The sequence below is a fragment of the Apus apus genome, chromosome Z (assembly GCF_020740795.1).
Source record: "Apus apus isolate bApuApu2 chromosome Z, bApuApu2.pri.cur, whole genome shotgun sequence".
Lineage (NCBI taxonomy): Eukaryota > Metazoa > Chordata > Aves > Apodiformes > Apodidae > Apus > Apus apus.
In genome coordinates this window covers 36619264-36641937 of record NC_067312.1, presented here as the reverse complement: position 1 = coordinate 36641937, position 22674 = coordinate 36619264, and the positions used below count along the sequence as shown (strand labels likewise).

Genomic DNA, 22674 nt, shown 5'->3' with positions numbered 1-22674 from the left:
AATAGTAACAAATGGCAAGTAAAACCCAAGTAAAGTATATTGCCTGCAGTAACTTACAAGATGAAATTAACAGAAAGGTGATACGAAAGACATTACTAAATGTCCTGGTTTACAGCACAATGAGCAATTAAAAAAAAAATTATTTTTTTTTCCTTTAGTAAACTCTTTTTTAAGCAGCACACTTGCTGAAACTAACAGCAAATTTTCCAGCTAGTGCACTGATAAAGCCTGAATGTTTATAGTTACTGCTGAGAGACCGACACCTTGCTCCACTTCTTGGATCTGCTGCTTCAGACACTAAAAGAGCAGAAGAGTCATATCTACAGCCCTCCTGTAGGGAGGAGTGGATGAGACAGATGGCAAAACTGGCCAAAGAGATTATTCCATCCCATATATAAATCACTCTTGGTATAAACTCAGAGATCTTGGAAGTCAAGCTCCTTTTTCTTTCTCAGCCATCCATGGCTGGCATCTGGGAGAACTCTGTCTATCCATCTCCTTTGATCCCTAGGCCCACGTGTTCCTGGCCTCTGTTTCTCTGCCCTTAGCTCCTGTCTGCCTTGTTGTCATCTCTGGAAGTGGTTTGAGACATTTCGGAACTGCTCACCACCAAGGAGAGTGCTGTGGGAGTTGTTGGGGGTGGGGGGAGGTGACAAGAGTTTTGCATGTTCTTGTATATATTTGCACATATTTTCTTTTACCATTAGTAATTAATTAAAGCTGTCTAGTTTAGCTTTTAATCCAGAAAGTCTCTCTTTCTCTCTCTCAATTCTCTCTCTCCTTTCCCTCTCTGGGCGGGAGGGGGAGCAGATTGACGCATTGCTGTCATTAGTTTGTCATTCCTGAGTCAAACTGTGACACTCCATCTCAAAGAAAATCTTTGACTTATTAGAACAAAGTGCTACTACTTACATACAATGAAGTGCAATTGTGAAAAGATTCAATATTGAAGAATGAATACTACTCAATATGTAATTGCAGACTATGATACTCTTAATTTTAGTTTTGTTTTGTTTTTGTCTCCCCCTCATCAACTAAACAAAGTAACTGTCCTTGCTGAATGTCATGAGAGACAGGTATGCCATCCTGAAGTAACATTTGGACAGGACTATGCAGAAATATCTTTTTAAAACACATCCAACCTAATTTCAGTGAAAAAGAGCCATCCATTCCTTGCCAGCTTTTGCCCAATGGTCTTTTAACATTTACATGAGAACAGGATCTGCTTCAACAGAGATGACTTCCCAGTAAAAGATTAATCACAGAGAAATTCTTTTGGCTTGACCATGTTAGGAATACCAGCTGTTCCTGATATTACCAAAACAATCAAATAAAGCTAATTATCAACACATTAACGAATATACAAGGAATCAAAATCAGAAGTCAGTTTTAAACAAGACTCAGCCCTGATGCAGTGCTTTACAAAGAACTCAGCAACAGCTCTACATCAACATCACACTTAAGGACAAGTTTTAGTGACAGGCTTGGTAGCATTCTGTTAATGGCTGAACTCTTACAGTCTTACTCTTTTCCGACCCAAATGATTCTGTATTCTCAGTCTAGAACTTTATTCCACAAGAATCTTTGCACAACAGCAGCAAAGGAAGCTTAAGGTAGTTTTCTTTTCAGCAAGAACACCTGCTTGAATTCAAAACATGCCACCAGCAAAATTTCCACCATTTATTCTACCATTCAGACATCTGACAAGACTCTTTCAGAGTCCCAGATTTAGCAGCTTAGTGGAAGAAAAAGTCTGCAAACAGTATTTTTAAAGTATTAAATCAATTGAATTCAACAAAATACACCTTTACTTGAAAGTCTTCATCATGTAGCCTAGGCCCACTGGAAATTTAAGAGATCAGAAACTTGTTTACTCAGAGCAACAGAACACAGAAGTTAATTTCACTGTACTATTAGTTGGATTTGTATGAGTTTGCCAGAAAACCAGAGAAAAGAGATACTTTTTTCTGGTAAGCATACATACAGGTGTAAAATCAGTGAAAACATTTGGCTTTAAGGCTTGCTATAGCACTCAGAGTGTTATGATGAGGCTTTATTGGACAAGTTTCTTGAAGGTAAGCATGAAGAAATGTTGAGACTGTTGTTTGCTTGGGTATCTGTTCATTGTAAAAGATACTTTATATTTTTTTCTACTTTTTTATTTTTAAATCGAGAAGCACATATAACTTTTTAAAAGCTCATCCTTTACTGTGAGATATAATATGTACTTCCCTTTATCAACCCATCATTTTGTAGAGATGAGTTATACCTGCACACTATTTTATTTGACTAAGCAGTCAAAATCTTAACAAAGCAAATAACCAAAATTGCTTATTTTTGAAAAAAAAAATCCAAAGGTGCTATCCATTTTGCAACAATTTTTCCACACCCATAAAAACTGTATCACTACAAAGGATAAGAGGAACCTAAAAAATTTTCTTTTTGGTTACTTATTGTAGTATTTTACAAATATTCTGTTTTAACCTTTAAATAGTGTAATTACATTTTATAATTATCTTTTTCAAAAGACAAAATTCTTACAGCCCATTGCAGCTACCTGTCAGAAAAAAAGTTATAGTGATACAATTCAGTTATCTACACTTGCTATTTTTTATTTATTCATTTACCTCTCTGGACATTGATGGAAAAATACTGCTATCTGCTGCAGCAGAATTGGCCAGCAATCAGGTCTGTTCTCAAGGACAGTGATGAATGGATGAGGAGTGTTCCTGAACACAAAGAAATAATATTTCAATCTAAAACGCAGAAAGTGATTGTGCAAAATAACTATGTTCAAAAAAAAATCACCTGTAGAAACAGACAATTTAATCAACTTCCTTCACCAGCTTTGCCAAGAGTGCTACTCTGTAAAAGAGCACATTTTATAGGAAATCCAGGAAACAAGATTAAACAAAATCTCTACTTGAAGAGTCCTGGTCTGATTTTTCTTTTTTTATTTTTTTTTTTTAAATGCATGTCTAAGGATCACTGTTCAAATGTGTGGCCTAAGTTGAGTCATTAGCAGCAGCACTAAGCTCTAGCAGTGAGCCCTAAGGAAAACCCACAGAGAAATTTAAAACCACATCATATATCAGTCCAGTCTTTCAAGCATAGGTACAAATCTTCAGCACCCAAGATCAATCAAGGCAACCTCATCCCACTTACTACTTTACATTTGCTCTCAACTTACCTGTTTATTCTTCCTTTTTGGTGGTGGTGGTGAAAGAAACAGGAAAGGAAAAAGGCTGGCCATACCACCACCCTCAAGATGCCTCTTTCCTACCAGCCTGACAATGGTTGCATTTGAAAAGGTCACTGAGGCCTAGAAGTCACCTGTTCTTCTCAGATCAATCTATGACCAACACGCTCCCCACCTCCCAAGTCAAGGACTGAAGGCCATCTACATCACGTAGGAGTTTGACACTCACATGAAACAGCGACTACCCTTGTACAGTAGCAGTAAAGGAAAAGCTGGGCAGGAGGGGAAGCCTGAAATACATAGTTTGTTCTGTCAAAAGAAAACCAAAGTTATTTGACTAGACTAAGTTAGCATTAGAAAGGAAAACACAGTACAAGAGTCTGAACATTATACTTCTTAAAGAGATGGGAAACTGGCAAGAACTGATGAAGTAGAGGCAGGTTCATCACTACTTCCATCACCACTTTCTACTAAAGGGTAGTTTACTCACTACGCTTGCTTTGACTGACCCTCTTACTCCCACCTGCCTGCTAAGTGTCTTTTATTTTCCCCAGTCTCCTTTCCTGCTTCAGCCAACAACAAGAAGAGTAGTGTATATTCTTTACTGGGATCCTGACAATTTAACTGCAGACAATCAGATACTTCCCTGCTCTCAGAGCAAAAACAACTTTATTACTAGCAAGAGAGAAAAGAGACTTGTTTCACAAGTGTCTAGCCCATGTGCAGGAAACAACGGAGCTGCACAATTGAGCAGAAAGGCAACAAATGCACACATGACATGCCAGGCTCACAGCCAGAGAGGCATAAATCTCGGAACTGCAGATGCTGCAGACCACCACCTTCAGTTGGGTTAACCATCCTTCCTGTTCACACGTCCAGCAAGTCTATGCTACACACCACAGAGACTTGCCATCAGTTTTACCAATAGAGCTCTAGATGATCTAAGACCCACCAAGCAAAGTGGTATATCTCAAAATAGAAAAACTCAGTTTTAGAAACACTTGCCATGCCTTTTAAAAAAATTGAGAACTAACCAAAGAAAAAAAGAAAGAGCTCACTCACTCCCACAACACACATTCTCACCTCTAACGTAAGTTTAAGTCTCTGTGCATGTGTTTACAGGCCAACTGACTTTCACTCATGTGAGCTGTCTCACTTAAATGATTGCAGATATGGAACAGCAGTCAAGAAACTGTTAGCTTTCTTGACATACTGTTAATTTTACTACAGTGAGTAATACTGTCTAGTAAGCCTTTTAGAAAGGATTTGTAATGGTATTTGGTTTATTACTATTTTAAAAACCTGTGAAGTGCAGAAAGCCCAAGATGCAGAGCAGTCTTTTTATTATGGAAGACAACATTAATTGAGACACACTCATACTCAACAGCGTTGTGCTGCTACAACACAGGCTTCACCTTGAGTAGTACCAAACAACTCCAGGTGAAGCGAATGAGATCTGCCACAACCCCAGAAAGAATTAAAAATATCTATCTAATTTTTTCCATTACACAGCAAATTTGAACTCCATAATGCAAAGGTGTATTAGGGCTTTCCTTATGAAATAATGAGGTAATACCTGCTATAAACAACATTTAGAGTTATGCTATGTCTAAGAAGATAGTATCCAGCAGGCATACCCATAAGGAGGTGCTTCTCATAATGTTTTTACGTTCTCAATGTTAGCATTGTTTGAATTCTGGGCAACTGACTAGTTTTGAGAAAAAACTGGAGAGTAATAAACTTTGACATTAGCTGAATGAAAGGCCCACTGAAAGCTGGTTACAGAATATCTTACATACCTAATGCCTCTTGTTTTTTTTCACAGTATGGTCAGACTAGAGCTAAAAAACAAGGAAACTGAAAATATCTACTTCAATAGAAGACAACAGTCAGCTATGATAATTTGACCCACTGAACTCAGGTAACAGAACTCCAGTGTCCTTAGATGCTACAAAATAATCTACATATGAGGAATTAATCTTCATAGAGGCATTAATGAGGTCTCTCCTCAGCCTTCTCTTCTTCAGGCTAAAGAGTCCCAGCTCTCTCAGCCTTTCCTCATAAGCGAGATGCTCCAATCCTCCAATGTCAACTGCTTCTCTTCAAGTGCTTCAAACTACATTGGACCTTAAAGTGGGCAGTATGAGGAAATTTGACAAACCACTCCTTGCCATGGAAGGATATTCACAAAGAAAAAAGTGCTGTTAATGTGTTTTTAAGCATCATAAAAAAGCTTTTATTTATTGACAGAACCTTGATTGCAGTGCTCAGGTCATCAGCCTAGAGGTAGCTGTATCTAAATCAAGAGCATATTCAGATATACATACATACATATATATACCCACACACATACACACACCCCAGATATATATACACACATACACACCAGATTCAGGTAATTTCTATTTAGACATGAAGATAACTGTGCCTTTAAGGACACAGCAGAAATCTATAGGAATGCAATAAAGACAGATAAAGAAAACTGTTGCTAAGTCATTTTCGTATACAGACACATTAGAGCCTGTACACTATCAAGACTTAGAAGCATAACCACAAATGTATCCTCAAAATCTATTTGAACATGAATATGCAAAGAATACTTGTTTATTGTTACAATACATAAATATAAGGATGTAAACACTCTTAGTAAGGTACCCTAAATAGTGGAAATAGTTTTTAAAAATCAAGCAAGCTGGAAAACTACAAATACTGTCTGAGAACTAAAATCTAGGAAAATCTCGACTCAGTCAGGTTAATGGAACTGGAACAATTACAAGACTATGTACCTGAAGACAGAAGGAAATTTAGCAATGGAACCTGACATCTTATCTATGGCACCTCTTCAATGATGCTTAGAAGAGAGGACATTAGACAGACCGTATTTAAATCTCTATGAAATAATAACCAGTAGCTTTCAGATTACTCTGTTACCAACAGGAAAAAAAGAAAAGTTAAACTTAGAAGTGACCTTGTGCTAATATAATGAGATCATACGCACATCCAAGAACAAGAATTAAAAATTCAGCACTTGAACAAGCTTTTCAGGGACAGATATTTAGCTTTCTGTCTAGATTAACTGAACAGTTTTTAACAGCTTTCCAGCTAGTTCTATCCTAGCATTTCAAAAAAATCACATGAACAAGAAGGGAAGAGAAAACAAAGCCATACAGGACTTCAGGAAGTGCTTCCATTCAGCACTCCAAAGGCTGCTACACTTTTCTTCACTTCATCTTGCTTAAGTAAAGAACATGATTCTTTTCTTTCAAATAGTGTCTTTTATAGCCTTAAAGCATTATAGCTATAGACTGCTAGAACGATACCTCTTACCAGCATCAAATGCAACCTGAAAAATGTTTATGACGTTTTAACAAACTGGGAACTTCCCCAGGGAGAATACAATAGCAGCTTTTAATGTCAGCACTGACTCATGGTTTCCCAAGAGCTGGATGAAGTCACTAAGATGTCCCCTTCAGAAGGCTGCTAAGGCATGAAGAGAAACTTTATATGAGTAGCTCTGGATGCATCTATAAATCATTGATTTTTACATGACAACCATTTTAACAGGAAAAGCATTGAGGAACCTTACTTTGATAACAGGAATAAAGCAGGAAAAATAAGTGAGAGGGAAGTGGTCCACAGACTTAAAATAAAACACATATTGAAAGTACTATTAGCAATCATCCAGCTACTGTATTTGAACAAGAGCCAATATTTGTTCCTTCTTGCCCACAGCTTTCATGTTGCCATTGCCCCTTTTAAGTTTATGGTGGAAATCTTCTTGAAATTAAAAAATAATAAAAAATAATAATAAAAAAATAGGTTTAGGTTAACAAACAAAAAGTTATTACAGTATCTAAATAAAACCAACATGAAACTAACCTGATTCCATAAAGATTCTGAATAGCCTCATCTCCATCTTTTCCCAGTTGAAGAGCTTGATATTTTAGTAACTTTGAAATAGTTTTTACTAAACCATGCACATTCCTGTTGATAAAAAGAAACACATTACTGTCACATACGTTGTTACCTTAGTTGATTCTTCCATAAGAGGAGGAACCCAGGAACAAAACTGACACTCAAGATGCTTTGAGTTCTCCTTAAGGAGCTCCTGACATCTGCCTACACAATTTTTTGGCAAGCAGTGCATCCACATCTTTGTTTCCTTTTTCATATACTAAGAAAACAGCAGAGATAATAATGAATGCATCAATTAAAAACTTTTGATGGTTCGTTTCCATAATATCTTACAAGTATATTTGCTGTTCCCAGCTTAACAGAAACTAATGCTTTTAATATGTTAAAAGTGGAAAATTAGCTTTTCCCCAAATGCAAATATATAGGCAAACATCCAGCATGGTACACAAAATTCATCCATGCCACTGGCAAGAGAAAGCAAGTGAAATCACACTGTCAGAAAAGACACTTGAGACATCTACTTTGTGCTGACTTTTTATCTCAGAAGCCATTGACTACACAAAATAGATCCATACAGCTATTTTATCTCTCTCCTCCTATGCTGTTAATTTACCATTCAGGGAAATTTAGGAAACTACAGTATTACTGGAGTTTTGATAAGATTTCCCATATTGTCTTGGACAGATACTAATGAAATAAACGAAGCCTACCACAAGGGGGTAAAAAGCTCTGTGACTATGTAATGAAGAGATCAAGAAGTCTATAACTTATTACTGCTTGGCTGAGCTTACAAAGACAACTTTCAGAATTGTTTTCTCCTTTTAATAGTTAACTGATTTCCACACCTTTCCAAACTGACCACATCAAAAAAAAAGTATCAGTGAACTTATCTGAAACGGTCAAAGTAAACAGCTCTTGAGGTTACAGACGTTTAAAACTCATAGACTTCAGTGGTTAGACTATAGAAGCCCCGCTTTGCAATTCACAGTGAATGTACTTTGAATCATGACAGCTTGGGGGTAGGCAGGGAGGGAAGAAGCCAAAAAATCATAAAAGGTTCCTGAGCAATTTTCTAGTACTTACTATACCGATAAGTCATGTATGTTGGTTTCACACATGATAAAACATAAATAGTGTAGAAATGGGGCAGATCCAAGCCCTTTCAACACATATTTCTGATATTTTTTTTTAAGGCTAACTAAATGCTAAATATCCTATTTTATACTTTTTATTTTCTAAAGTACAAAATTGTACCAACATTTAATTTCCTTAGAAACCCCTGACGCTCTAACAAACCTTTCGCTGCAAAGGAATTTCACTTTTTCAGTGTGCTAGCCACAGCTAATGAAATTTTCCGTCCACCTTACCTTACAGAACTCAGGTTCTCATAGTCTAAGCACACATGCTTCTACTTCTTCGTTAACAATGCAGATTCTTCCCTTATCTCCAAACTGAACTAGTGAAATTTTGTCATTTGGGGGACAGTGGTTTGCAGAAATTTTTTTATTTATTATAAAAATATGTTTACAAAACCTTTCCTAGGGATCCATAATCACCTAAAGAATTCAGAACAGAATCAGCATCATCACAGCAATATTCTAGCTGTTAGCAAGACACAAAGAAACACTTTTTAAAAAAATATCTGACTTCTTACAACATTTCACTAGTTTACTCAAACTCAAACCCACCTTTGGCTCAGACTGACCATGAGAAACTTCAGCCTAAAACTGATGCTGTGAAGGAGTGAAAAAACATGTCTTGAATAGTGTGGTTCTTGCAATCTCTATGCTGAGCCCAGCCAGCATCATAGATCACAGGTGCAGCACCAATTAGCTAGCTTGGCTAAAAACAACTCTAGCATTCTCAATGAAGAAGAAGAGAAAGAAAAGGCTTAGTGCAGAAAACCAGTCAGCTGCCAAAAGCCAGAAGACAGATAACCCACGGAACTTTACGAGATCAGTACATTTTAATGGAAATATCTTCCCAATCACAATTTGACTTCCCACTTACAAATTTATAAATTTTGTGCACAGTGTCTTCTTTCCCCACAACTGCATTATCTTGGCATGTTTCACAGGGAGCTTAACCCAAAACACTGTTGTATGATGTACGTGTTGCATGTGCAGGATTTTCTAAAAGAAAATAGCTGCAGAGTTAGGTAATGTGATTTCTTCCTCAGCAGACATGGAAACAAAACCTAGCATTCCTAATTCCCACCCACAGTCCTATGGTGACGCTATCTGAGCAACCAGTTATTTAAACAGACTGATTATGAAGTTATTTCTCTACCCCATAATGCCATTTGCTTTCCCCTTCCCTATGACAAAGGCAACAAAAGCAGGCATTGCATTGATTTCTGAGTTTCCACAGCTCAAAGTTCAGAGCGTTAGTCTGACATGCTAACAATTTCAGCCTACATGCACAGGATACTCCACAAGTTAAGTGAGACTCACACTGTCACACTACCAAGATGAAAGAAACAGCCTTCATCAGAGTGGCAAGGCAGTGCCAGTCCTTAATGCAACAGCTTGTCTAAAGATACTGTCATATACAGAACCTTTCCTCTTTCCTTGTATTTACAAGGGAAAAGCAATGACTGATAACCGTTAAAAGACACAAAATCGGGCAACCAAGTATTACCTTGCTGAGGGAATTAGACTGAGAGCTCCATGAAGAACATAGTCAAGTTCAGCATGTTTCTCTGCTACAAGTGCCACCAACCCCTCAGAACAGGCTGTTCGCACGACAACATTCTCACTGCAGCACTTCTCCCAAAGCAAGTTCAGAGCAGGAGTCTGAAGTGAAAAGCGTGAGACACAAGCAATGAGAAGGCTGACACTGACTTACAAGCTAAGTAGAGCTTATATGAGTAGGGCTCTTTAAGAGCCCTTTAACTCTCTTTTAAGAGAGTTATATGAAATATAACACCAACACAGGTATGTGAAATGCCATACACTTTACATCACAACAAAAAAATCCATAGACTTTCCTACTAAAGTAACAATGTCTCACAATATGGCACTTCACTTGCAATTAACATAAGTAATGCTCTTGAACTGAGCATGGCTGGATGTTGGTATTCTGCTGAATTAAGACTTCTGCCATTAAGACTTCCAAAGGAAGTAATACTGCTCTTCTGATCTCAGATATTTACTCTGCCTACCTGCATGTCCAGACACATATTGCTAATACTACTACATTACTTTATTTCTAAGATGTATTAAAATGAGGAATGGGAAATCAGAGAAAAACGTAAGTACATGTGAACGAGAGCAGACAGAAGTGAACAAATGGCACAGACCCTGTCAGATGCCTGTCTGATCTTCTCCAAAGAGGCGTTTTCTTTCAGCACTGCAGCAATCAGATGACCCACTGCCTAGAAAAAGAAATAAAAAACATATGCAGATCAAGCATTATTTTTCAGTTCTCTGTTACGAAGAATTTACACTGCTGTTGCATACAATCGCTTCAGTGTGATTCAACGTACCAAACCTACTGGTAAGGAAGATGAAATATGTTTTATGGCCAAAAAAAATCTCCATAATGCTAACATACTACTTTTTACTGTTATGCTGAGGCAGAAGAGAAACAAACTTCCACAGGGCTCCACAAAGACCCAAGGGTTTCTTTGTACAGTACCACTTACAAGATTAGAATCAGGTATATCCTCAGGAACTGCAGATACTTTAATGCATCATGGTAACAGACACAGCTTCGCTGTCCTACAGATCTCAGTGTACTTAGCAGCACTGGTAAATACTAAATCCTTTACTATGCAGGGCAGCAAGAGAAGCAAGAAAGGAAGGGGAACATAGCAAATCTATGCAAATCTATCTATCTAAACTTTCCCAAATTTTTGTACCGTAAGTCTTGCTAAATACTGATGACAAACTTCTTATCATACCTTAAGAACTTTATATATCCCCTAGCATACCTACTGCCAGAAATGTTTAATTTACTTTTAAAAGAGCATTTTAAGTTAACAGTATTCCTCATAAAGCTACTCTATGGCAAAGATGATGAACCAGATTGAGCCAACAAAGAGCGTACTGCTGGACCTCGTATTGATAAACAAGGAGGGACTAGTTGAGGATGTGAAGGTCCAATGGGAAGCCTTGGCTGTAGTGATCATGAGATGGGGGAGTTCAGGATCATGTGCAGTACACACACAGGATCAAGCAGGACCTCAGCCTTGGACTCCAGAAGGGCCAACTTTGACCTCTTCAAGGAACTGCTTCACGAAATCTCATGGGATAGGGCTCTAAATGGAAAGCGGGCCCAAGAGAACTGGTTAATATTCGAGAACCTTTTCCTCCAAGCTCAAGATCACAGCATCCCAAAGTGTAACAAATAAAGTAAGAGAGCCAGGAGACCTGCATGGTTGAGTAGGGAGCTACTGAATAAGCTTAAGCGGAAGAAAGAAGTTTATAGATCATGGAAGAAAGGACAGACCATTTGGGAAGAATTACAAGAATGTCATCAGAGTATGTAGGGATGCAAAAAGGAAAGCTAAGGCCTCCTTGGAGTTAAACCTGGCAAGGGAGGTCAAGGACAACAAGAAAGGTTTCTTCAAGTACACTGGAGGAAAAAGGAAGTCTAAAGGGAATGTGAGCCCCTGCTGAAAAAAGTTGGTGCCCTAGTGACAAGAGGACACAGAGAAGGCAGAGTTACTGAATACCTTCTTTGACTCTCTCTTTACTGCTAAGGCTGACCCTCAGGAGTCCCACGTCACCAAGACCAAAGAGGAAGTCCAGCAAAAGGAAGATTTTTGGCTCGGTTGCAGAGGATTGGGTTAGGGATCAATTAAGTAAACCAAACATTCACAAATCCATGGACCCTGATGGAATGCCACCTGCAGGTGCTCAGGGAGCTGGCAGAAGTCATTGCTAGGCCACTCTCCCATCACCCTTGAAAAGCCCTAGAGAACAGAAGTGCCTGAGGACAGGAGGAAAGCCAGTGAAACCCCAGTCTTCAAAAAAGGCAAGAAAGAGGAGCCAGGTAACTACAGGCCAGTCAGCCTTACCCTGGAAAGGTGATGGAACAGCTTATTCTCCACACCACCCAAAGCATGTTTAGGAGAGCAGGGTTATCAGGAGCAATCAGCATGGACTCACCAAGGGGAAGTTAAGCTTGACCAATCTAATAGCTGTTTATGATGACATAACTAGATGGACAGACAAGGGGAAGGCAGTTGACATGGTCTACCTTGACCTCAGCAAGGCTTTCAACACAGTTGCCCATGGAATCCTCACAACCAAACTTGAGAAGTGTGGACTGGACAATTGGGTAGTGAGACGGATTAGGAACTTGCTGAAGGACAGAGCTCAAAGAGGTATGGTCAGCAGGGCTGAGTCCAGCTGGAGGCCTGTGACTAGTGGTGTCCCTCAGGGGTCAGTACTGGGTCCAGTTCTGTTCAATATATTCATTGATGACCTATATGAAGGGATAGAATGTACCGTCAGCAAATTTGCTGATGATACAAAACCAGGTAAATTGCCTGACCAGCCAGAAGGCTGTGCAGCCATCCAGTGTGACTTGAACAGGCTGGAGGGCTAGGCAGGGAGAAACCTAATGAAGTTCAATAAGGGCAAGTGTAGAGTACTCCATGTGGGGAAGAACAACCCCATGCACTACTACAGGTTAGGAGTTGACCTGCTCAAGAGCCGCTCTGGGGAAAAGGACCTCAGGGTCCTGGTGGACAACAGGCTGACCATGAGCCAACAATGTGCCCTTGCAGCCAAGAAGACCAATGGCATCTTGAAGTGCAATAGGAAGAGTGTGCCCAGCAGGTTAAGGGAAGTTATCCTCCCCCTCTACGCTGTTCTGGTGAGACCTCACCTGGAATACTGTATCTGGTTCTGGGCTCCCCAGTTCAAGAAGGACAAGGAACTACTGTACAGAGTCCAGCACAGGGCCACTAAAATGATTAAGAGACTGGAGCATCTACAGCATGAAGAAAGACAGGGAGCTGGGTTTGTTTAGCTTAGAGAAAAAGAGGCTGAGGGGGGATCTCATTAATGCTTATAAATAACTAAAGGGCAGGTGACAGGAGGATGGGGTCAGACTCTTCTCAGTGGTGTCCAGTGACAGAACAAGGGGCAATGGTCACAAACTAGTAAACAGGAGATTTAACCTAAATAGAAGAAAATACTTATTTACTCTGAGGGTAACAGAGCACTGGAATAAGCTGCCCAGGGAGATTGTGGAGTCTTCATGCCTGGAGACACTCAAAACCTGTCTGGACATGTTCCTGTGAAATCTGCTCTAGGGGATTCTGCTCTAATAGAGGGGTTGGATAACATGATATCCAGAGGTTCCTTCCAAACACTATCATTTTGTGTTTCTGTGATTCATAATCTCAAGGTTCTCCGAAAACATGCTTCACTTCTAAAGCATGACAGTTTCAGTTCTAAAGAACAGGATACACTTGTTCACTTGAGGTTTAAGATTAAGCTTCTCATTTAATAGAAGTAATGTATGATTTCCTCAAACTGCCTTTAAAAATACTGAGTTACCCTAAAAGGCTTTGGGGTGTTTGATCCCATGCTTTTGCTTTCTGACTCATCTCTAATGCCTTATTCTTTCATGTTTCATTATCATTGATACTGGTACACAGAAAACCACCTTTTCCTAGAAAGGGGAAACAAATGTTTTAGATTATCAATGCATCCAGAACAGAAGATACATCTGCTCCACTATGATACAGACAGATCCTTACTTTTGGAGGAAGTAAACTAATTCTTTCTCCATTTAATATTTATTTACACTTCATTTAGCTACCAGTTGCTGGCCTGACATGACAAACAGTAGAACTCTGAGATAACAATTAATATACCCAGGAAAGATGACAGTTTAAATCTTCCTAGACTGAAAAGATCGTATCTTTCAAAGGTTTGGGTAAGTACTCTAACACGTTTAGCTTAAAAATACAGTTTATTATTTGGGAATCTTACTTTTGTGCAAACAGAAATGGAATATGGGATAAAGTCAGACACAGGTCTCTGTTTCTCTGCAACTATGCCATTGCAAGTGCAACAACATGCTCCCCACGCAGATTAGATCTTTTTTTTTGTGCTCTTACCAAGTGATTCTTCTAATATTTTTCTTTTTTCCTGCTTATTAGGCATTTCAGAAATTAGTTCACACCGACATACCTAAAACACTTTCATTACACTGGCAAAGGGGCTTATCAATAGAAAGCGGCTTTTGCAGTGAGCAATACAGGAAAGTAAAATGTAGACTAGCTCACTGCATTCCAAAAATTTGATTCACCAGTAAAACTTTCTGGTGTACAAAACTATGCTCACGTTCCTCACTTCACTGATCCTTGCCTGTTTCGTATGTGCTCGGCAGAGCAGATGTCTTGGTTGGTCCCAGAAAGAAAAGACATTCTGTCATTAAGTTGAATCCTGGCCTGATGACAGCCTGAAGATTACTGCATGCTTTTCAGAGGTCACAGAATATAAGTGGAAACTAGCAAAACAACCTGAGCACAGCACAAAATCAACCAAAGCACATAAGCAGAACTTAATTATGTGCAGCTGTAGTGATGAACCAAGACATTTCAGCAATACTTGTACCATGGGGACATCCTTCTGCACTGATGAAAAATGAACTGGTTCAGAGATACTACGTCCTACTTATCAAGGCTAGTAATGCCATAAGCACACCTGCAGTACAACACACTTTTTTAGACCTTAGATATGGATTACACAGAGATGCCCATTAGTATTTGTTTGCAACCTAAGAAAACTCTGCTTCTACAGTTTTCTGCCTTTGGAACCAACCGGCCCCAGCCTCACCCACACCTCCCCCCCACCAAGAAAAGAAGTCTTTCTTATCACCTTTTTACAGTCAAGGCAGTGGGCCTTGGAACACAGGTCTCCCCAGACAACTCAGTTTGCTTCATGCCTATAAAAAAATTACCTGTGACTGAATAACTGCATTAGGAAACTCAAAGCGCTTCTTGATGTCCTCCAACATTTTGGCTCTGTCATACGACACTACCTCTCCCTCTGTACAAGAGAATAAATAACATATTTAGCACTAGGAAAGAAAGCATGCTATTTGCCAGAAAAAAAACAGAACACATTATTTTTGTTGTACTTAATCACAGATGTAAGCACTAAAGCATTTTCTTTCTGCTCCTAAGTCTACCATATCACCTTGCTTTATGGGCTTAAACCCAAGAAATGTTGAATAGTCTTGCACAAAGAATGGGTGATCAACAGTTCTTTGAGCAAATACACAGTTCCATATGACACAGAATGTATCTACTGTGGCAGTATTTATCCTTGAGAGTTAATATCTCTCGTTAACTTGAAAATGGGACAGCTCAAGAGGAGTGTTCTCAGTTTCTAAAACATTATTTTAAATGCAAAATTCTCCACAAATCTTCCAATTATTTAATGCAAAACCAGAAATAAAACAAACAAAAAACCCACCTGTAAGACTATAAATGGTAACTGCAGTTAGGGGCTGGAACACTTGACAAAAAATGTCTCTAAGTTCAAATATACAGGCACTCACAAGCACACAGAAATCCAAACTGGAGAAAAACAGAAAGTTACACTACCTTGTAGCACACCAGTGTAATTGATGGCCAACAGCAAATATTCAAACATTTCATTTTACTGTCAACACATGTCCAGTCTCTCAGGATGGCTTCCTTAAAAACAAATTTACAAACCTAGCACTTGCGGAGAACCTAAATGTAATCCTGAGAAAGCATACATATGTGGTGCTCCAAATTCAAGACATGTAATTGGCATGATGTGTTCAGAATCTTACCACTTACGTTTCAGTAAGACAGAATTAAACTTTGGAAACACGCAAATGCAGCATGTGACACTACAAACACCATACACAGTAGGAAAACTCAAAATTAAGAGTTACCACCTCAATGAATATGAAGTCCTGGCAGTTAAACAGCAAAATATTCCCATGTACTTGTGAATAACATCTCTGAATGCTTAGGAGGAAAAAACAAACAACAAACAAAAAACCACATTAGCTGCACCCAGAATTATGCCAGTCTCGGCTTGCATTGTTTTAGAATAGATTTAATTGTATTTTGAGACAACAGAAGTTCATATAACAAATGAGTGCATATTGAACTAGAGTTTACATCTTGCCTCTTTTTTACAAGAAGTATGATTGCTACAGCAAACAAAGATCTCCAGGGGTCATCAAGGTCAAATCCTTGGCAATCTGGTCTGATTAGATCAGCTTGCTCTATGTAAAGTCCCGTCAAGTCCCAAAAACCTCCATGTCTTCCTAGGCAAGTTGTTGCAATATTCAAGTACTCTCATGGAAAAAAACCAACAAAAAACACCAACAACCTTCTTCCTAAATACTTACAAGGAATTCTGATTTGTATGCATAATAATTTTAATTTGTATATAGCCAGGTTGTGCCTGTTGTCTCTTGTCCTATCGCTGTGCACCTGAGTCATCTGATTCCATCTTTTGTACATCCTCCCATTAGGTAAATGCAAATGGCAGTAACATCCCTCCTTTGCCTTCCCCTCTCCAAGCTGAATGGGCACAGCTTTCTCAGCCTTCCGTTTTACGCTTGGTGCTTCAGACCCCTGACCATCTTGGTGGCCCCTACCGGACTCACTCCAGTACTGGGGAGCCCAAATTCCAGGTGTAGCACTCCAGACACTATCTCACGAGTGTTACACAGAGCGGAACAATCACAGCCACAGCTGTCACATTCATACTAATACAGCCCCAGATGCAGCTGGCTTTCTTTGCTCCACAACGCACTGCTGACTGACCTTCCTCTTGGTGACTACTACGTCCTACCATTTGGGTCTTTTCTGTAGATCTGCTTCCTAGGCAGTCATCCCCTGCCTGTAATGCTGCATGGGACCACTTAATTTCAGATGCAAGACCTTGTGTTGCTCCATATTGAACTGCAAGAGGCTCCTGTCAGTCCACTTCTCTAAAGTATCTAGGGCCACCTGAAGAGCAACCTACCTACCAGTGCTTTGAATTTCCCTCTGCAATTCAGTGTTGGCCACAAATTTCCTGAGCACACACCATCTCATCATCTAAGTCATTTACAAAGGCACTATGTAGCATTGGGCCCACTACTGACACCTGCCAAGACACCATTACTTGCCAGTCTGATAGACTTTGTGCCACTGATCACCACCCTTTGAGCTCAACCATCCAGTTTTCCACTTACCCAAGCCATTTTTCACCAGTTTGGTGATAGGGAGACAACTGAACACTATATCAAAGGTCTTGCTGAAGTATACAAAATTGACTACTGTCTCCTTGTTCAAGGCACAAGTAACTTTATTATAGAAAGCAATGAAGCTGGTCAAGAAGCCATTTTTTGTCCTTGGTAAATCCAAGCTGACTGCTTCTAGTCATACTCTGTTCTTGCATTTAGAAATGGCTTCTACAAGGATATGTTCCTCACCCTTTCCAGGGACTATACAAACTCTGACCGGCTTCTAGTCAATTGGATCCTCCTCCTTTTCATTCCCAGAAATACGTTCCAAGAGGATGCACTCCACAATTTTCCCACAGACTGAAGCGAGGTTGACATGCTTGTTGTACTCCAAGCTGACCTTTTTGCCTTTTTCAAAAATGGGTCAATACTTGTCTTTCTGCAGTCATTGCACATCTCCACGACATTCTGAAGATAAACAGAAAGCAAACTCAAAGGGCGTGAGCCAGCTCTCTTAGGAAAATGAAGATGTCCTACCTCTTTTTCTTAACATTTTACTATTAACGTAACAGCAGAAGATCCTCTTGCTGCCACTGACATCTCTTTCGAAAGTTTCAATTCGCACTGAGCATCAGCTTGGTTAACAACATCTCTGTATACTCAAGCAACGTTTCTAAACTGTGCCTCTCTGGACTGCTCCTGCTTCTGCTTCCTGTATTCTGCCAATTTTGCTTTGGAGTGCACTGTTTAGTTTTCCAGTAGTTTGGTGCCCTGAGTACTAGGACAGTCTTTCCTTGCACCTTATGTTGTGCTTATAGCTCTGTCAGTTTTCCTGGGCATCTTCACCCTTCAAAGCTACCTCTCACAGGGTCCTACCAAAGTGTACCCTGAAGAAGTCAAAATCTGACCTCCTGAAGTTTAAAGTCTGTACTTTCCTACTATCTTTTCTAATCCCTCTCTTTCTGGGCTCTAGACATTTACAACCCAAGTTATCACAAGGAAATACATTATCACGGCAGAAATAAGGAGAAAACTGCATCCTCGGTTGAACAGATGCTTCCACAGTTTCTGATCTGAACTTTTAGAATAAGGAACCAGATGAATGAAACATAAAGATGTCGCCCGGCACATCCCTGCAAAGCTTAGATAGCAAGGCAATTGCAAAATGTTACCAAAAAACACAGGAACACACTGCATCCAACTCTAGTGGCATTTTTTTGAATAGCACATTAAAACACATAGTTCTAGAAACCTGACACGCTAGAAACCAAAGGCCATCAGCCTTCACTACAAAATGAACTTCAAGCAAGCATCACAATGACATCTTAACTCAACAAAGCACAAGCAGGGCATGGATTTGCCTACATGGTTCACACTAAGCAAGTAGAGTTCTCTTCCTTCAGAAATTATATAAAATAATTAGAACCTCTAAAATACAGATACACTGAAACATTTAAAGTTCAAGTATCATGAAGAGGAACAGAATAAAGATTACTCTCATTACTTTATCATCTATTTCCACACAGGTTTTGAACAGGTACAACAGGCAGTAAGTTTTTTATCTCAAATACATATTTAATAAAATATTTCTTCATAACTAGGCTGTTGAATGCTATTATTTCATGCTACTAAAATACAAACATTAAATGCTGTTTTATAGTTCTCCTGATCTATGCATATTGTTACTCATCTGTGCAAAAATATGTATTTCTTCTTATGATACATTATTTGGAACACTCACTTTCTCTCTGCTGGCTTTGAACCCTCAAAGAAACAGATCATGGAACATGATTACTGGCAATGTTGTCAGAGTACCACTAACATTTCATTCTTCTGAGAAGAGATAAGAAGTTTACAGACATCATTTAGCAAATTTAAAAATTACCAAAAGGAAAACTTTAAGGAAGTAGAACCCCATCAAAGGGTAGTGGCTACTGGGTTTTGAAAGCTTTAAAAAGATATGCTTTCAAATAACGTTAATATTGGCATCTGGAGATGAAATTAAGTTAGCAGCTTGAAACTTCACTTACAAAATGGTTAAGAATTGCTAGTGCATTCATCAGCTGGGCATGCCTCCCTATGATGTTATTCATTCATTTATATGCCACATCTCAAAGCATCACTTCCAGTCTTCCCAATATCAACCTCCACAGAAACACCATCTGTGCACTGAAGGTGATGATAATATAAGACAAAAACAGTAAGAAAAGGTTTAGGAGAAGCATAGCTGCGGTTGGTAGTAACTGCAGAGCCAAAAGATAACCAAAATAACTGCAGAAAATTCCAAGTTGATTTATAAAATGGAGCCTCGGCATTATCTAAATCTGGAAGTAGTAAAAAAACCAACAACAACCAGAAAACAAAACCAAAAACTAAACCCTTCTCTTAATCCAGTGCCTTGCTTTTTGACAATGAAGATGTGAAAGCTATCATTATTAGGTCAAGACTTACTGTGAAAATATTAAAGAAAAAAAAGTTGAGGGTTTTTCCTTTTCTTCAGTTTATGTAGCTACTTTCATTTGGAGACCACTTTCTATTAATACAAAAAATTCTGAACAACTGCTTTGTCACCTTTTAGGAATCATGGTTACTGCCCAGTCCTGTCAGTATGCCAAGCGCCTTCTCTAACCAGCTACAAGCCTAAGTATTTCACAATACCTTTCTCTCCTTCCCAGGAATGGCATAATTTCCACAGAAGAATCCCAAGAACTGGAAAAGCAACTACAGAATAGTGTCTCCTATTTTTGACGGACTTTTACCAAAAAACCAAGGAGGGTCAGACTCATGAGAGCTGGTGAGGGCCTCTACAGACTACCAACAGCCTTGAAAAGTACTGACAAGTTTTACCCCAGCTTTCTGTCTCAAAAAAAACCCCACCTAGCAGAATCATCCTTAACATTAACTACTTTGAGCATTGTGTAATTTATTTCCATGTTGCAGCTGACAGATACTAGTGTTAGACAAAAATTAACCCTTGTAAAGGAAGCAGAATTACCCTGAAACAAATCCATCCATACCCAAAACAACCTCCATGTGAGCAGTTATTTCTCATTTCCCTGAGTCCAGAAATAAAAAAAAAAAGAATACAGGATACTTTGAAAGGGATTTTGAAGATTCTTACAGTCGTCCTCACCTAACACACTGCATATTCCTTTGGGTGCATCCACCTGCTATGGTGTGGGGTCCTCCAAAGGCTGCAAGTCAATATCCACTCCACTGTGGGCCTCCATGGGCTGCAGAGGGACACTCTTACCTCCCTATGGTCTTCACTAGGGGATGCAGGGGAATCTCTGCTCCAGCACCTGCAGCACCTCCTCACCTTCCTTATTCACTGACCTTGGTATCGGCAGGGCTGTTGCACATAATCACAGAATGGTTAAGGTTGGAATGGACCTTAAAGACCATCAGGCTTCAACCTCCCTGCCATGAGCAGGGACACCTCACACTAGACCAGGCTGCACAAGGCCTTATCCAACCTGGCCTTCTCACTCCCCTCTCCCAGCTGCTGTTGTGCAGCAGTTTTTTCCCCTTCTTAGATACGTCATCACAGAGGTGCTACCACCACCGCTGATGGGCTCAGCCTTGGCGAGAGGCGGGTCTGTCTTGGACTTAATTGGAACTGGGGCTGGCTCTGTCAGACATGGGAGAGGCTTCTGGCATCTTCTCACAGAAGTCACTCCTGTGGACCCCCACTCTACTAAAACCTTGCCACGTAAATCCAGTACAGCATCCTAACGCTAAAAAGGACAAGCAATGCTAAAGGAAATGAACAAGAGAGAGGTCATGGCATGACACCTTCACATATGGTCCACACCAGTTTACTGAAAGTAACAATGATAATGTAAGCTAAGCTCAACAACAGAAAATGATCCCTGGGAACACCGAGACCGTATTTCCTAGATTTACTGCCTTTTGCTCATTGTTAAAAACTCAAGATTCAAGTCGGTGACCCCGCCAAACCAGAGGAGTGAGAATACCTGCAGACATCCCCACCGCTGGTGTGCTGCAAGACCAGCACTTCACAGCTCCTCCACGTAAACTACTTGACATAAAAACAAACAAGCAAAAAAACATACACACACAAAACCCCCAAAACCAACCAACTACCACCACCAACAAAACAACAACCCACCCCAACAAAACCGAAAAAGCCGACCACCACAAACAACGACCCCCCCCCCGCACGCAGTCACCGCAGCAGCGGCTGCGATCCCGCTCCCCCGCCGCAGAGACGTCCCCCGGGGCGCCGCGGGGGCTGCGCGCCCCGGCACAGCGCAGCCAGCTCCCGGGACCCGCGGCGTCCGGCGGCCCCGCCACCGCCCGGCGCCCGCCCCGCGGCCCTGTGCCCTCCACCTCGGCGCTCGGCTGCGTCCCCGGCCACAGCCCGGCCAGCGCGGCCCCTCACCTCGCCCTGCTACCCGAGCGGCTCGACCGGCCGCAGCAGCGGCCCCCGCTCCTCCGCAGGACGCTGGCACGGCTGCCCAGGCCAGACACGGGCCACCCCCGGCACTGAGACTCGGCCGCCCGCGCCCAAGGCGCCTGCGCGGCGGGCGGTGCGTGCGCAGTGGCTGCGGGCTGGGCGGTGCGGGAGGAATGGGGCTGCGGGCTGGGCGGTGCGGGGGCTGGGCGGTGCGGGGGGCTGGGGCTGCGGGCTGGGCGGTGCGGGGGGCTGGGGCTGCGGGTGGCGGGGCCGGCGGGGGCGCTGCGTGCTGCTGCCCGCGGGCGGGGAGTGCGGTGCCGTCCTAGCGAGATGAGGCTGAGGCACCAGGACGCTTCTGCGTGGCGTGGCTGCGTGAGCGCGCCGGGAGGGCAGAACTGCTCCCTGCTGCCCGAGCCCCGTGTCGCGGGGTTTCACCGCGTGTCGGGTGCAGGGTGTAAGGCATGAATTAGTCCGATAGTGCTGGGCCGGATTTGGGCTCTTCCTTAATCCAGTCAGAAATGCTGATGCAAATCCAAAGACTTTAAACAGAAGCAATGGAACTTGTGTTGGAAACAAGGCAATTCATTAATATTCCCTAAATATATGTATATATACACATAAATATTTTCTCAGCTTCAAAATTACTGCAGAGTGAGTCTCTTCAGTCCTCTAAATATGTTGACAGGCAGTGATAAGCAGGCTGCAGAGACATCAGGACTACACCAGGCATGGCCAATTGAGGGTGCTTTTGCTGCGTGTTACGCAGCTTTCTCAAAGGTACAACAGTTAAAGCTCAGCTCTGATCTATTTTGGTGACCATTGTTACCAACAGGTTAAAAGCTCCACGCAGCTTGGCCTAAAGAAGTTGTGTCCTCAAATAAGATTGCTACTGCAACACAAACCAGCACTTTCATTCCTGAAAATAGAAGCAACTGGCACCTTCTACAAGACGTGT

General features: G+C 40.9%; 1 protein-coding gene across 1 annotated transcript in view; it reads right to left on the bottom strand.

The window, feature by feature from the left end:
* The window catches only part of FOCAD (focadhesin), a 97804-nt gene extending 75986 nt beyond the window's left edge, over positions 1–21818 (bottom strand). The window contains exons 1-6 of the mRNA XM_051642575.1: positions 21705–21818; positions 15041–15129; positions 10416–10490; positions 9755–9909; positions 7079–7183; positions 2628–2729 (exon numbers count right to left, since the gene is read on the bottom strand). Coding sequence (XP_051498535.1) covers positions 2628–2729; positions 7079–7183; positions 9755–9909; positions 10416–10490; positions 15041–15097 — 494 coding nt within the window. The 5' untranslated portion in view covers positions 15098–15129; positions 21705–21818. The remainder of the gene's footprint in view (positions 1–2627; positions 2730–7078; positions 7184–9754; positions 9910–10415; positions 10491–15040; positions 15130–21704) is intronic.
* Between the last annotated feature and the right edge of the window lie 856 nt (positions 21819–22674).